A 16910-nucleotide genomic window follows, 5' to 3' on the forward strand; every position below is an offset into this window, starting at 1 on the left:
GTTCGGTTCATAATTGTGGCCTCTAGAGCGACCAAAAAACCAACAAAAAAGTATTTGGCCCATTTCATCCCCAAAATATTAACGGATCATTACCAAAACCATAGGGGTCTTCATTAACCAGAATCCATTCTACATGCAAAATTTCGTAGCGATTTGTCTATAACAATGGACAGACGGACGGACACACATATATATATCGACTCAGCTAGTCGAGATATGACGATCGGTATACTTGAAGGCTCTTTGGGCTGCACAAAGCTATAATACCCTGACAGTTATGTAGGGTATAAAATGCTGAAATCTTTATTTGAATCGATGGCACGGTCCATAAAATTTAGTGTTTGCCTCACAAACATAGTATACAAGCTTTAAATGTCACGATCTGGGTCCCGAACATGAAATAAAACGATCACCGAACTCGGTTCTCAATAAGTCCATTTTGTTGCAACCACAACCTCCTGAAATTTGGAGAAAAAAGCTGTGGATATATTCACCATTATTTAGCCAAAAATGAGTTTTATCACTGGACACAATTTTTCTATAGACTTTCCAAGAGTCTATTCACCAAAAATTCTGCATTTTGGTAGGATGTTCGGCTACAATTCATGTAACTTCTGTATTTTGAAAGCATCAGCCCTATATCCTTTCAAAAAAAAAAAAAAAAAATGACCACGTTGTTGAGTAACAGAGGGCAAAAAATGTGAAGTTTGTAAAATTAATATAAAGCTAACTGAGTATTCAATTTGAAACAACCTTATCACATTGAAATAGTTCTACCAAGTCCAGATCAATTCGGAAGATAGAAAAATTAATTTACATTAAATATTCTGAAAATTAAATCCAGATTCCATATTGTATTCACTGAATTTTGATATATTATTCTATAACCATTGTGAACAATTTTTATCAAATCGCAATTTTTTTCTATAAAGGTTGTACTTCCTGCTATGTAACACATCTCGTAAGGATATCTAATAATAAACCAAATAACAAACAATGACATACCGAACAATAACCATATTTACATACATATATGTAATATCCAATAATATAATGAAAAACGATAGCCTCCCTCAATTTCCAGCACTATTCGTCAATGGGAGTGATATCCTTAATCTGTTTTCATGGTAATCAAGTGCGAGTGTGTTTCTATGCCACATACATACATTATGGATTTAATGATATTCAAATAATAGAAAAAAAATATATATTTTTGGCAAATATTTGATAATAAATTGAGTGATTCGTAGAGATATTGACAAAAGATTAAATCTTTATTCTATGGTCATTATGATGAGGACAGCAGGAGTGGAATGTAAATATGTTGGTATTCAGATATTTGCCTAACAATTGAAATATGTATGTCATTTCTATGAATCTTTAACACTTGAACACAATGTCAATATGTGGTGCTTATATATGAATGATATGTATTATAAAAATATATTATTTTATTATTAGGAAACATTTCTTCCATGAATTTTTAATAAAAAAAACTATATTATTTTATTTTCATTTGCAGGCATGGCCCAGTGTTATTAAGCGAACATTCGATCTATATCCACCAAATCCCAGTCCATATGAACTTCATACGATTACAGGTAATGTTTTAGTGTTAACATTGTTCGCACAAAATTCATCGTCTTTATTACGATGTAAATTATTTACACATCTAACAAAAAATTTTTTATATCCATCATTATGAAAGTATGTTTTTTTTCATAATCTTCTAAAGTTGTAAAGAATAATGAACGAGTCTTTGTTGAGATTAAAAGTTTTCAATGTCCATATTTTGCATTCAATTAAATATTAATGAGCAATAGTCTATGCAATGTAAATTTTAACTTAATTTTGCCTAATTTACATCCGCCGTTAATATTGTGTACATAGCCCAAGAAGGTTAAAGCGATTAATTTTAATTACCCAGAGCAACAGCTTTTTAGGTGATGAACAAATTTCTCCTTTTTGGAAAGAATTGTCCTTGGCGAGTGTATTGAGAAATATTAAGGACAAATTCGTCACATCATCTATGCACATCGTGCTAAAATATTTTAGAAGTTGACAATTCCTTTTGGTTCTGAAAGAATCCAGAAACACAAATTTGGCAAAGGACTAGTTTTTGGGGTGATGGTGTTTTTTTTTTTTTTTGTCTACTATTTATGAAGAAACATATTTAGAACATTGCTATTGCAGGTTATTTTTATACCCCCCACCATAGGGTAGAGTGTAAATTAAATTTGTCATTCCGTTTACAACATCTCGAAATAAGAAACAACTCTAGTTTAGTAAAAACAATCAGATTTTTCTAAAATTTTTCTCAGAGGTATTTGACCCGAAAGTTAATGTAACGGTACCCTTTCCATGTAGTGGTGATATGAAGGGGTTATCTCGACTCGTTTTGAAGATACAGTAAAAAAACTGAGTTTTGGACCCCGATTTTCTGAAAAATTCCCTAAAAGTCGAATCCTATACCTGTGGCTATACCTGTTGTGGATCAAATGATATGGGCCTTAGAATCCTATAAAGCATTCTATTTAAAAACCTTTTAAATAGAATGCTTTATTGGTGTGGCGGGCCTTCGGCCAGGGTGTTACTGTAAATGTATATGGCCAGCTTTATCCTGGTGGAACACGATAAATTCTGTCCGTTTCTGGTCAATTGTGAATGGGTTAAAACATATTTATGGCAGATTTTTAGCTACTGGGTGATGTTACGACTGCTAACATCCCGGTCAACTTTGATCATTTCTCCGATTTTACCGAGGTTTTCGACGGCCGGCCTACCTGTGCGAGGTGCATCTTTAATACCAAACATTCCTGAACAGAATCTACGAAACCAAAATTGCACATAATTGGCTGTTACAGTATTGGAACCATAAACACCATTCACAATTTTAACCGCTTGGCTTGCATTTTCGCCTTTGTCAAAGAAAAACTGTAAAATGTACCGAATTTGCTCTTTGTTAATTTCCCTTTTTAACACCCTGTAACTCACAACTGAATGCACCAAACAAAAAAACAGCAAAATAAAGAGCATAAATCAGAAATTGTTTGATCGATAGTTTACGAGAAATCTATCAGTACATCCATCTGCCGAAAAAATAATAGATTTATTTTTCCCCAACCTAATATAACGTTCGCTCTGGCCGAACTTAACTTAAGATTGCCCTCAGTCAAATCGAATGAGGATTTGTTGACATTTAAATATTATAGAAAAAATTCGCTAATAAAATTTCAGATTGGGCCCACAATGGCAAGAAATCTATATTACCCCAATCTTGCTCAGCAATAAAATTCGCATATATTATGAAGGACTGCCGTATTGTTAGGGAAGTAATTGTATGTCTTGAATCTATCTGTTCGCACGGGACACAGCATTGTCGAGTAATTTGGTTGGAGATTTTTTGTAGAGGTTATTCAAGCATTTGAAAGGTTTTGGTTATTCGGTCGGAGCTACTTGACCAATCATCTGCTCATGAGGGAGAAATTTACGAACACATTTTACCCAACCAGTTCCGAGATTCAGCGGGCATTAAAGATGTTTGGTATGTGTTTGAAAGCAACTCAAATCTCACGAGTGAGGTTGGGTAGAAACTTATTGTTATCACAGTGCCCGGTGCCTGTTTCCCATATCAGAGTTTTGAAGGCTGCTTTCGATTGACAACTGTTTGCATGTAGAATGGGTTCTGCCCAATGAAGACCATATTGTTTTTAGTAAAAATCGGTAAATATTAAGGGAATGAAATGGAACAAATACTCAATTTTTGTCGGTTTTTCTGGTCGCTCCAGAGACCTCAATTATAGCCCAAATATCGCGATTTTTACATGCCAAAGAATGCTTGTTTTGATAAGGATCGGTTAATATATAATCTATAGCGTATATATTTACCCATGAAGGACATAGTTACCCAATAAGTTGATAACATATCCCAGAGGAGTGATTGACCTTTATATTGACACCAATTATATTATCGTATATACTCGGATGTGAGAGATGCACTTAAAATTTACAGGTGCTTACGTATTCAGATATTATTTAGTAACCTATTACCACATATAGCGCTGATCGCTTTAAAATTTTCCATGAGGATCCAGGTATGATCACGGACAACGCCTATAATTTTCGGTGATGATCAGATAATAATATTGGGATGAAGTGTATCGAAAACTTAATTTTTCGTGTTTTTTCGGTGAAGAGAATCTGGACAAGTAATTAAAAGAGCTGTACTGAATATTAGTAATATTTGTTGACTTCTAATCGGTCAAAAGGGTGCAAATATCGGAAATATTGTCCAAGCTCAGAATATAGTACCACAGAAAGCTAGATTTTCGTTGCGTAGGGTATCATATGGTCGGCCCAGTCCGACTATACTGCTCTGCTCACTGGTTGCTTTAATGGATTGGTCCGATATATGTGAGAAGTTCAATATTTTACTCAACAGTGGCTGTATACCGTACAAGTTTGCTTCATACTTTTATAAATTAGCGGTCATAAAAACAGTTTATGAGCATGGATCGGGTAAAAGTAAAAAACGGACGTTTGAAGAGTACAAATTTCGATTATGGCCTTTGAGGACCAAATCTGATATCTTATGAACTACCTTTTAGTAGAATATTTTAATGTCAAAGAATCTCGATTGTATCTTTTAGTGTTAGGTTCAAGAAAATAAGGATGAAAATGATGGAGCCTGTGGGGGGCTCCAGATGGGGAAGGATTCCTCATTCGATTTGACATACATGTCAGCTCGAAAATAACCTGCAATAGACGCAAACAACGCCTTTTTATACACTCAGCAGTCTTATGGCTAATGAGGCTAATGAGTATATACACATTGATACGTTGAAAAAGTGCTTCATCAAAATATTGGTTTTATTTCGATGAAGGCGAATATCGGTCCACTCCTTCTGGAACAAACCCTCACAAAATGGTCAAAATTGTGCTAAAATTAATTTTATAATAACATGCAAAGGGACTATCAGATTTTAACGAAACTCTGTATAATATATTACGTTTACCAAGCCCAGACCAAGTAGGAAGATGGAACCCATTGGTCCACTCCTTCTGGTACCTCCCCCACAAAGGGTCAACATTTTGCAATATTTATAAATCCAATATCAGGCGAATGAAATGCCCGATTCGAACCATACTTTGCACAATCTATTATCCTTACCAAGGCTAGATCAGGTCTGATGATGGGAACAATTGGTCCACTCCTTCTGGTACCACCCACAAAATTGGTCAATATTTTCAATATTTATAAATCCAATATTATGGGAATGGAATGTCCAATATTAACCAAATGTCGCCCAACCTCTTATCGTTACTAAGCCTAGATCAAGTCCGAACGTGGGACACGTCTGCCCTCTCCTCTAGTACCTCCTACAAAAAAAGGCCAATTTTATATATTTCATCAACATTAAATCCGAAACATCTTTAATTAAACCTATACCTTATATAAAACGAATAATAAAACCTGTGTATAACTCCGAAGACCTCCTCCGCAAACCATAGGGTGAGGGTATATATCGGTCAGCAACACCGACTGACACTTTTGTACTTATTGAAGTTACATTTATTCCCCATGAATTGTAGAGTTGGCCGAAAAAATCATCACGCAATAACTTAAAAATTTGACGTATGCCCAATTTGTCCCTATACTCGCCAAAGCCATTCATCCCGAATAGAAATCTTCCAATCCACAACAATTTTGTTTCGTTTCGAAACTATCATAGCCAGTTTTCAGAAATAGTCAAAACATAAGATCTTCGACAAGTTTACATTTCTATAAATTCCAATAATTAATACATACATCATTCAAAAAATATAGTCTGCCAACTGAAAGAAAACAATAAAATCAGTTATAAAAATAATTCGGCTACCAATTAGTTTGTCACTGATGGTTGGTAGCCAACAACATATGAACCCCCATACAAATTTCAATATTTTACGACCACTTTATAAATATTTCCTTGTTCATAGTAAACATTTATTGGCATTTTTATGACTTCAATGGCACAATTAATCATCGTTGTACTTGGGGGCTATGTTATACTTAAGTGCGTAACAACTATAACAATATTTCATAAAATATAAAATAAGCCAATAGATTTTGTTGGTAATTAGTATACATTTTGTTTGGCAAATTGTTGCAAAAATAATATAGTTTTCTTTCATATTAATGTTGACTTTAAGACACCTCTCCCACCACTAAAAATATTTCGTCCTAACGTATGGTCATCATATAAAACCAACATGATTTTTTTCTATTAACATTCATAATGTCATGTGTTTGGCTTCTCGGTGTTCCATAAATAGACAAATGTATAAAAATAGATTTTATGATTAAATTTTTCACTTACCCCAAATCGACGACATACGGAGACAGCATTGCCGTTCAGATCTGAAAATAAATAAATGAAATATTTTTGCAATTTAATATTAAGCAGCATTGGACAAATGTCGACTGGTATTTACCAATCGTTGACGATTAATAATGAAATTGGATAGCCATAAACAAAATATTCCGAATTATTTAATAAGCGAGCAAAAGGAAATCAAAATCGTCTCTCTTCCTTCGACTGTGTGTGTGTGCGCGCGAAATAAACAAATAGACAATGTGGGAAGATAATTGCGTATCTTCACGTTAATAATGAAATATTATTTCTTTCTTGGGAAAATTAATATGACCAGTTCGTTATGAGTTTATTGTTGAACTCATAAATGATTTTTTCAGTTATGAATTAAGTTTATTAATAACATGATACGAACAAATAAGGAAATTAAAAAAAAATAATAATTTAATTTAAAAACCAGTGAGCGGAGCAGTATAGTCGGAGGGGGCCGACCATATGATACCCTACACAACTTCCATGAAAATCTAACTTTCTGTGGTTCTATATTCTGAGATTGGGCAATATTTCGCGATATTTGCACACTTTTGACTGGCTAGAGGTCAGCAAATGTTACTAATAATCAGTACAGCCCCTCTAATTACTTGTCCACATTCCCTTCACCGTGGATCGTTTTGTGATGTTCGACTTTCGATTCGAAAAGTACAAATAATTAAGTTTTCGGTCCACTTCATCCGAAAAAATATTATCTGATCATCACCTTACATTTTAGGCATTGTCCTTGACCATAACTGGAACCTCATGGAGCATTTCAAAGCGATCAGCGCTATATTTCCGGCCTCCAGTGTGGTAATAGGTTACTAAATAATATATGAATACGTAAGCACCTGTAAATATTTACGTGTAACATCCGCATCCGAATACCCACGACAATATAATTGGTATCAATTTAAATGTATACCACTCCTCTTGGATATACTATCAACATCTCGGGTCTATGTTCTTCACGAATAAATGTATACGCCATAGAATATAAATTTTGGAATTTTTCATACAAAAGTCAGGGTCCATTTGACCCGCTAAATATTGACCGATCTTTATCAAAACAAGTATGATTATTCTTTGGTCCGATCCCCTTCTCCATGTAAAAATTCGAGACGTTTGGGCCATAATTGCAGCATCTGGAGCGATCAGAAAAACCGATAAAAATTAAGTATTTGGTCCATTTTATCCCCTAGATATTAACCGATCTTTACCAAAAACAATAGGGGTCTTCATTGGCCAGAACCCATCCTACATACAAAATTTCGTGAAGATTGGTCCATAACTGTGTATATAACTGTATCGTGTTTACAAATTATAATTATAATGATCGGTATACTTAAAGGTGGGTCTAGGACTAATATTTCGCGGCGTTACAAACTCTTGGGGCTGCACAAAGCTATAATACCCTGACAACATAGTTGTGTCGTTCGGACTCTAATATTGCTATCACCGATATGTTGTGAGAACACATTTAACCACAGATACATTCAATATTTTGATACCCTCAGCCTTATGGCTAATGAGGGACACACACTTTGATAGTGCAAAATAGTGCCTCAAAGAAATATTGACTTTAGGACCCATTTTTCTTTGAACCAAATCCGTTTCAGAAAATTTGGTGTTGATTAACAACTGTCCGTCTTTCTGTCTGTCTAGCTGGTGAGCACGATAACTCTCGAAGTGAGTAACGGATTTCATCCAAACTTTGCACATCGCAATATTTCTACCAAACTTAGTTTAAGTTCTAAGATATGGAATATCGGTTCACTCCTTCTGGTACCTCCCACACAAAATGGTCAAAATTTTGCTTATAATATCATTTCAACGACAAATAGCGGGAACACTCAATATTAAAAAAACCTGTAAAATATTTAATATAAGAAACGAAAAATGGTTGCTCCAACAAATAGCCGATAATCCAAGGCTAAGTGCTCCTAAACTTGCTGAAATCTCAGAGAAATATCTGGAAAATAAATGTAAAAACAATTTTACACTTTGGAAATCTATTACATTTGCTGATGAAAGCAAATTTAAATTGGTCGGTTCGGATGGACCAAGTAAGGTATGGCTCAGGGCGAATAATGCCATGGACCCTACTCACACAATTTTGACAGTAAAGCACGGAGGAGGCTCTGTAATAATACGGTACTGTATAAGCCCTGCCCCTACTCTCGTTTTTATTTAATGATTTATGGATAAGATTTATTATTTAACACTAGATTGCCGAGAGCAGTCATTTTGACGGTTTTTCAATTTCAAGTACAAAAACAATTGTGTATATTATGACCCAGCTTTTTAAAATTTGGTGACTTTTTCTACCACATCGAACTACGTTTATTAATCATAGTAGCTGCTTCCTCCCCTCTTTCATTCCCCGTATTCACATGTGCTATACCTATATAGCCTAAAAGCGGTCATTTTGACCTTTTTGAAATATTAAATAATCAAACTACTTTTATTACTGTATAAAGTAAATTTCTTATATGACCAGATCGGTACAACAACATCGAAACCCGTTTGCTACTCTAGAAACACATACGAACACACAAATCGGGAAAAATTAATTTTATATTTCCAGTCGATTTCACTCTTAGAGTAAAGTCTTCCTCTTTTTTCGAACGTTTTGTCCGCGCTCTTATTTTTCAAAAGGGGAAACCCGAGAGCCCTACCACCGAAAACAAATAATAACAACGTTTTGTATGATTGTAAATAATGTAACAAATATTAAAAAAATATTTTAAAAAAATTTCTTTACACAATAAAAAATTTTTCAGAATGAAGTCATTTTGACCGATTTTAGGCAATATAGGTATATACAAAATTCCCGTCTTTCTAGTGTTAAACATTCTAAAAGATAATTTCAAAAGTAATGCTGAAAAGTTGAGATTGGGGTCAACATAGAATGTATGCTTTGGATGGACCATATTAGAAGCCATAACAAGTCTAAAAAATGCTTTACAAGTACAATGGGGGAAAATACAGGCATCTTAAATGGAAAACTTGTTCAAATCTATGTCGGTAAGGATGAAAGCTGTAAAAGATAAAAAGGGATATCATACTACGTATTAACAACCCAAAAAATCCGTTTGTTAAAAAAAAACTTGTATCTCGGACACCTTGCACTGGGAGCTTGCATTGGCTTTTGTTAAACAATCATTATTTTTTAAATTTAATTCACATTAATATTTTTTATTTTATTGCATATGTTTGTAACAGGCAAAAGGAAACGAGATAGACCCTTGGTTCTTTTTGGGCATATGCACAGATTCACTTTCTGGGTCGATTTATGCATATCCGTCCGTCTGTTGATGTTAAATTGTAAACAAAGTACGGGTCACATTTATGATCCGATTAGGATGAAATTTGGCCCAAGAACCAATCCTATTGAAATTGGAGAAAATCGTTTTACATTTAGATATAGCTCCCAAATATATATGTTGTCCGATTTTATGTAAATGGTGCGCACCAAAGTCCCAATATTTTTTGATTTAAAGCGTACAGCATACTGAATTAAATCCAGTTTGATGTCTGTGATTTTTTGTTGAAATCGGTTCAGATTTAGATATAGGTCCCATACATAATTTTGCAGGATTTCATACAAATTTTACACCAAAAAAATCCAAGTCTGCCCGATTGACATTCAATTTTTCATAGAGTTCAGAATGATATGTGTATGGTTTTTTATTGGTTCAAATATCTGTGCAGATCACAGATTTTTGTCTCCCGATTCCATTACAATGGTCTTCTAGAGATGATATGTCTCTTTTATCTACATGATATTGCACATATTATCATCTCTTGTATGTACCCAAAGTGGTGAAGGGTATTATATATCCGTCCAACCTTTGATTATTCCTTACTGGTTTTATTATATAAACAATTGTATACTTTTGTCACTGTATTCCTGATGGTGTGTGTGGCCTTGAGAGGTCAACGTCCACCGCTAGAAAATATAGCCTTAGTCCGCTAGAAAATATAACCTTAAACGTCACATTAAAACAGAACAGAATATTTATTGGATATGAATTCTAACCAGACTGATAACAATGATAAGCACCAGTCGATGCCTATGGGGTGACGAATGTGCCCCATCAAATGTAACCGGGTAGGGATACATTCGGCGAATTTAACTTTGCAATTTTTCAATTTTTCTAGAAATGGCGATTTTGATACATCTTAACATCATGTTAAGGCTCTAAGTCCACTTTTTATATTGGGGATTTTGGACATAATTTTCAGCCGAGTTGTCTGTAGTTTGGTATTTTTGGTACTTATGTGGTGGCACATTTTCCAACAAAAAACTATCAATATTGGTCTACTTTTTAGGGTTATCACCAATATTCGAAATTTTGGTAGGTTTAGGCACGTTTTTGAAACTAATAGGCCGTAATTTTATAATTGGCACTCTAATTGGGTACAAAATCTCCCTACCAAAAAATTATCAATATTGATCCAAGTTTTGGACACCCATTTTTCGGTATTTTTGGTAAGTTTTTCAATCGAATATGTTCTAATTTGATATTTTGGGTTTTCATTGGTTGTCCAATCTTCCTACAAAAATGATCGATATCTGTCCGCGATTTGGTATAGACCCCACAAAACCGTAGAGACAACATTTGAGGATTTCGGTACGTACAAGGTCCTAGCCAGAATATCCAATACCCTGTATTTTTGATAATTCATTATCTCTTGGTAGTTATATACCATGGCATAACACCCATATGGAAGTCCCGATCAATTTTAATTAAAATTTGACTGTGCATAAAAAGTTCGGCCCTGTCGAACTTAACAACGTTTTACTTGTTTTTATTCATATTTATTGAATAAATTATGATTCCAAAACAATATTTTTCTTCTAAATAATGTTAGCATGTAAAAAATCAACAAAAGTACACATTTATTGCAGAAATATAAATGTAATGAGAGACAAGTCGTAAGAAAAATACCTAAGTCATTGAGAACACGAACAAGCAACAGAAAAAGCTCTAAGTGCCAAAAAACGTGTGTGTATCTCCGCAAATACTTTTTTTTATATTTTGCCTTTACGAAAATAAAATGCACATACAATACAAAAACAAATTGCATTTAAAGATATAAAAAATGTTTATTCAAAGGAAAGTTTGATGGTTTTTTTGTCTCTTCTGAAAAGTTGTGACTTATTGCCTTTACAAGTTATGCCAAGGACCTAATTTGCTTGGTACCTACATGTCCGCTACAACAGTACTTGACTCTACTAATTTATCAGCATAATGCCATGTTTAGGGACATTGGAATCGTCATTACTACTTTTATACTCAGTGATTTACCCATAACATTTCTAAATCTCTCAAATTAATTATTTCTATTGTCTTTAATCCTTTGATATTTAAATACTTTGCCACATTGTGCCGTCTACAGCAATCAAATTCACTGGTTCATACCCTAAAGACATTTCAATTGAAGTTACATGTGTCGAATGTCAAAGCCACAACGAAGACACAATACCCCTAGTTTATGATCTGGACAAAGCAGTACGTACTTCGTGTCTTAGACCGAACACTCGACCACACACACACTCATACATCCAAAATTATTCGCCCAAAGCTATTTTTTACGTTTTAATTGGATGTTGTGACATTAAGGAGTGCATTCAAAATATTCGTGTCAGTGTGTGTGTGTATGTGTGTTGGACCAGTCACTGCCAGAGACAATTGGATATTTTGACATGTCAGTGGGAGTCATAATCTTCTTCTCATTGTTATTATTATCCACAAAGATTTCATATGGTAAAATAATAGCCATCTTTAATTATAATAAAAACCAAAATCTCTTATTAGAACAAAGATGGATGTCACAGGTCATTAAATGGAAATGAAATATTCTTAAAATAAATAAAGAGAATAAAAATGTTTTTTTTAACAATTGTGGATTAAAAATTGCTTTCTTTTCATTACTTTAATTATTATTCTTTTTTAAAAATTTATGTTTTCTTTTGTGAATTATTACAACTTTAATAAATTAAAATTTTCGTATCGAATTCTCTTCCCAATCAAACACAACACACTCACACAGATTGTATGCACGTTGCCTCGGAACCCGGGGATTATGCATTCAAAAAGCTACCGCCCCGCCCGTCGACTGCAGCAACGGCAGCATTATTTGGCAACACCGATGATACGGCAGCCATACTCCAATTGGAGGAATCCCTGCAGGTTTGCGGTCTTTATGTGATTGGAGAACCTGATACAATCGTCGAGATAACGATGAAGTATTACGATGTCAATTGTGAAACGGGAGCACTGATGGCGGTAAGTATGAAGCTGCTGCTGTTGATTCAAGGTGGCCAAAAAGGGTTAAAGGTTAAAAGGTCAAAATTCAATTAAAAATTTAATCTTTATTTGTTTTCTCATTTGAACACGCATACACACAAACGAACTGCAGTTTGTCGATGGCTGGGAATTAAATGGCGAATATTTTCCCTCGCTAAGAGATCATCATCGTTCGTTGGAGGATAGAGTTCAGGAATTTTGTAATAACTACAAACAATGGTAAGTCAATTTTAAGTTTGTTAATGGAAATTATAAAATACCCCGCAGAGTAAATTAATTTAAGTTTGGGTGCGAGAAAGTTGCGAGTTTATATGGGAGATATATCTAAATCTGAACTGATTTCCACAAAACTTTGCATACATCAATGTGGACCTATTTCAGTACTCTGTGCAAACTTTTGTTTGAATCGGACAAACCGTGGGTGTTTGGTGCATCATTTTGATTAAATCGGGCAAAAATATATATATGGGAGCTATATCCAAATCTCAGCCGATTTCAACAAAACTTCACAGACATCAAACTGGACCTAATTCAGTACACTATGCTAAATTTTGTATCGATGGGACACATATTGGGAGTTTGGTGCACTATTTACCAAAAATCGGACGAAGCTATATATGGGAACTATATGTAAATCTGAACCGATTTCTAAAAAAACTTCGTATACATCAATATGGACATATTTCAATACGCTTTGCAATGGGACACTCCTTGGGAATGTGGTGCACAATTTATATAAAATCGGACGAACTATATATAGTAGATATGTCTAAAACTGAACCGAGTTCAACAAAACTTCACGGACATCAAACGGGACTTAAGTAGTACGCTGTCCAAAATTTTGTTTCAATCGAACAAATATTGGCAACATTTAGATAAAATCGGACGAAAATATATATGGGAGCTATAACTAAATCTGAACCGATGTTCTTCAATTTCAATATGGTTCGTTCTTGGGTCGAATCATCGGATCATAAATGTGATCTGTACTTTGTTCACAAGAATACATGGACAGAAGGACAGATGGGTTACAAGCTGAACTATTCAAGACTGGTGGTCAGATGCTGGTAAGGAGCATGCACCAGCTGATTAGCAGAATTTGCCTAGGGGAAAGCATGTCCAATGATTGGAACATCAGCATCCTCTGTCCCGTGCACAAAAAAGGAGACAAGATGATATATGCCAACTATGGAGGAACTAGTATCCTACGTTGGGTCCAAGAGCCAATTATAATATTGGACCATACCAATGCGGCTTCAGACTTCAGATTTTAACACTTCGCCAAATACTGGAATAGACCCACGAAAAATACATCGACACTGTCCAACTTTTCGTCGACTACAACCCCGCATTCGACAGCTCAATTCACTCAGAGGATTTCAAAGGCATGTCTGCGTTTGGCATTTCTGCAAAATTAATACGGCTATGCAAAATAACTTTAACTGGCACAAGGTCAGCAGTTAAAGTCGAAAAGGGCCTTTTAAAGCCCTTCAATACCGAAGGAGGGTCCGGACAAGGTGATAGTTTGTCATGTGACCTGTTTAACAACATCCTGCTGGAAAAGGTCATACGAGATGTAAATGTGAACAGAAATGGCGCTCTGTACACCAAACAACACATGCTACTCGCCTACGCAGACGACATCGACATAATGGGTCGAACAATGCGAGCGGTAACAGCCACCTTTGAACGAATTGGGAAGGAATCTGCCAAAGTGGGACTGGCAGTAAATGGCGAGAAGACCAAGCTGATGGTATCAACGAGCAAGACGTCCAGTAGACTATGGAGCTTGAAAACCACAGCTTCGAGGTAGTGAACGATTTTATATACCTCGGCACCGCCATAAACAAAACTAATAACATCAGTTTTGAAATTCGGATAAAAACAGTGTTGGCCAACAGATGCTATTATGGTCTAAGTAAGCAATTCAGAAACAAGGCCACCTCTCGCTAGACCGAACTCACACTCTACAAGACGCTGATATTACCCGTGCTGTTGTATGGATCTGAAGCATAGGTACTTGCGCAAGCAGATGACACATATCTTGGAGTATGAGAGAAAAATTCTCCGGAAGGTCTATGGGCCGACCTACGTCGACAGTGAACATCGCCGTCGAATAAACTATCTATTTTCGGACATCGACATAGTCAGACGTATCGAGCTGCAGCGACTACGTTGGCTAAGTCATGTTGTGAGAATGAATGAGGATGCCCCAGCTCAACAGGCATATAAAAGCGAACCAGCTGATGGTTCACGCAGAAGGGGAAGACCACGAATCCGATAGAAAGATCAAATGGAGGAGCTGCGCGTAAGAACGACTTGCCTGAATTTTTTTAAGCCCGGCTTATGGAACAAATGTTCTGTCACAAGTCAGCTAAGTAAGTACATGAGTTTTGTCTAGCATAGAGCACTTCAAAACCTTTCCATCTCCAAATAATTCCAAATAAGATGAATCCAAGGTTAAAACTAGTTAATGGTTATGACATAAACCAAAGCATAGTCCTCTAAATCGAATGAGCCAAAACTGAAAAAACATAACCCAATCCTTTGCACAATTGGATCTTTTTAATTCGCCACAACAATGATTCATGTCTGCAAAAAAATCACCTACAAATCCAATACGAATACCGAAGGGGCCCAAAGAGAAATTTACGAATATAAATACACTATTTATGAAGCACAAAATACGCAATAGTTTTTAAACAACATTAAAAGAAACCTCTCCACTAATTCCGTAATTATAATACTTTTGTCTATTATTTTAGGCCACGTTTGTCGGGTAAAAAATTCTTCCGTTCCAGTCAAAATGCTGCACTTCTTCAATATCGTATACCGGTAAAGGGTAGCTTCATTGCCAATGTTCGCTTTCATAAAATTACGCAACGTAAGTAAATCAACAGAGTACCCTAGTGTTCGAAGAAAATTGTTTATCCCTTCTTCTGTAGCATGCAACATTTTGGTCCAGGACATTGATGCCTTATATACAATTGCAAATTATGGCCACAATCGTAATTGTACCATATCAGCCCTATTTCCCGCTGTGGTGTCTGTGGCCAATCTTAAAATTGGTGGCAAAGCTGTCAGACAGGATAAACCGAATTATGATGTGGGTATACAGCCGAAAGGACAATATTAAATTGTAACATTATTTTCATTTCGTTACATTAATTCTTTGCAGTGTGGCATGTTTGCTGACCGTTTAGAAGTTGGTGGCTCATCTGGTTTAGATTCAACGACCATGGAAAAATCAAGTGAAATTTGTGGTTTGGCCACGGAGCCAGGTAAATATGAGAAATAAACTTTGAATGTTTATTTAAACTTGATCAATAGAACTTTAGTATAATAAAGCATTTATTTTAAATTTTTTAAAAAACCAATTATTCCTATTAGATAGATGATTTCTAAATCTATAATTTTTGTATTCATTTTCCAGGACCAGAACAAGCCATATTTTGCGGGGTAACCACATTACGTTTGGTGTCCACTGGACGTTTTCAAAATCAAGCAGCTGTAATGATACGCAAAGCTGACGAGCATGATCTAGACAAAGCCACATTAATTTGTGCCCTATAAATGATTGACCGTTAAACTATCATAACAGCAAAAAAAAAACAATTAGAAAATATTAAAATAATACCCAACCTAAATGATAAATATTCCAGTATTATGTAGTTGTAGACTTTATGACCCATGACACAACAAAGAGATGTCAAATTTTAACCATTCTCTCCCCCATTAGCACGCTATCATAAATATTTTTAAAATGTTTTAATTTAAATTTAATGTACAATTTAAAAATCATAATGTATATAGAACACTAAACATTTAGCTTTTTTTATTTTTAATTTTTATTTACACGACGTACAGTGGTTAAAAATCGAAAACAGTAGGGTAATAATTCCAACAAAATTAGATTGCTTATAAACTTGAAATAAATATATTCCAGCAATCAGTCTCTTAGTTAAAATATGAACAGACATGGAACCTATTAGGAAACTCATTCCTGCAAATAATGCATATTTCATTTTTCCGAATTATTTCCCAACAGTTTTTTGCTTTGCAAACCACTGTCTTCTGCTACATGTCTCGAAAAGAGTAGCACATTACCAAAATTATCAATTAAATCAAACAACAAAGTATTGTCCAATAAAAACAATTAAAAATCCCATAACCATATATAATAAACAAAATAATAAATATATATACA

At 34.8% G+C, this 16910-nt stretch overlaps 1 protein-coding gene across 1 annotated transcript in view; it reads left to right on the forward strand.

Moving 5' to 3' along the window:
• Nucleotides 1-16283, forward strand: part of LOC133332381 (corticotropin-releasing factor-binding protein-like) — a 32997-nt gene extending 16714 nt beyond the window's left edge. Inside the window, exons 2-8 of the mRNA XM_061540781.1 lie at nucleotides 1523-1601; nucleotides 12399-12682; nucleotides 12816-12922; nucleotides 15469-15587; nucleotides 15649-15809; nucleotides 15882-15984; nucleotides 16137-16283. Coding sequence (XP_061396765.1) covers nucleotides 1523-1601; nucleotides 12399-12682; nucleotides 12816-12922; nucleotides 15469-15587; nucleotides 15649-15809; nucleotides 15882-15984; nucleotides 16137-16276 — 993 coding nt within the window. The 3' untranslated portion in view covers nucleotides 16277-16283. The remainder of the gene's footprint in view (nucleotides 1-1522; nucleotides 1602-12398; nucleotides 12683-12815; nucleotides 12923-15468; nucleotides 15588-15648; nucleotides 15810-15881; nucleotides 15985-16136) is intronic.
• The last annotated feature ends 627 nt before the right edge of the window (nucleotides 16284-16910 follow it).

The sequence above is a fragment of the Musca vetustissima genome, unplaced genomic scaffold (genome assembly GCF_032173495.1).
Source record: "Musca vetustissima isolate MV318-11 ecotype Yass unplaced genomic scaffold, APGP_CSIRO_Mvet_v1 utg166809, whole genome shotgun sequence".
In the NCBI taxonomy this organism is placed as follows: domain Eukaryota; kingdom Metazoa; phylum Arthropoda; class Insecta; order Diptera; family Muscidae; genus Musca; species Musca vetustissima.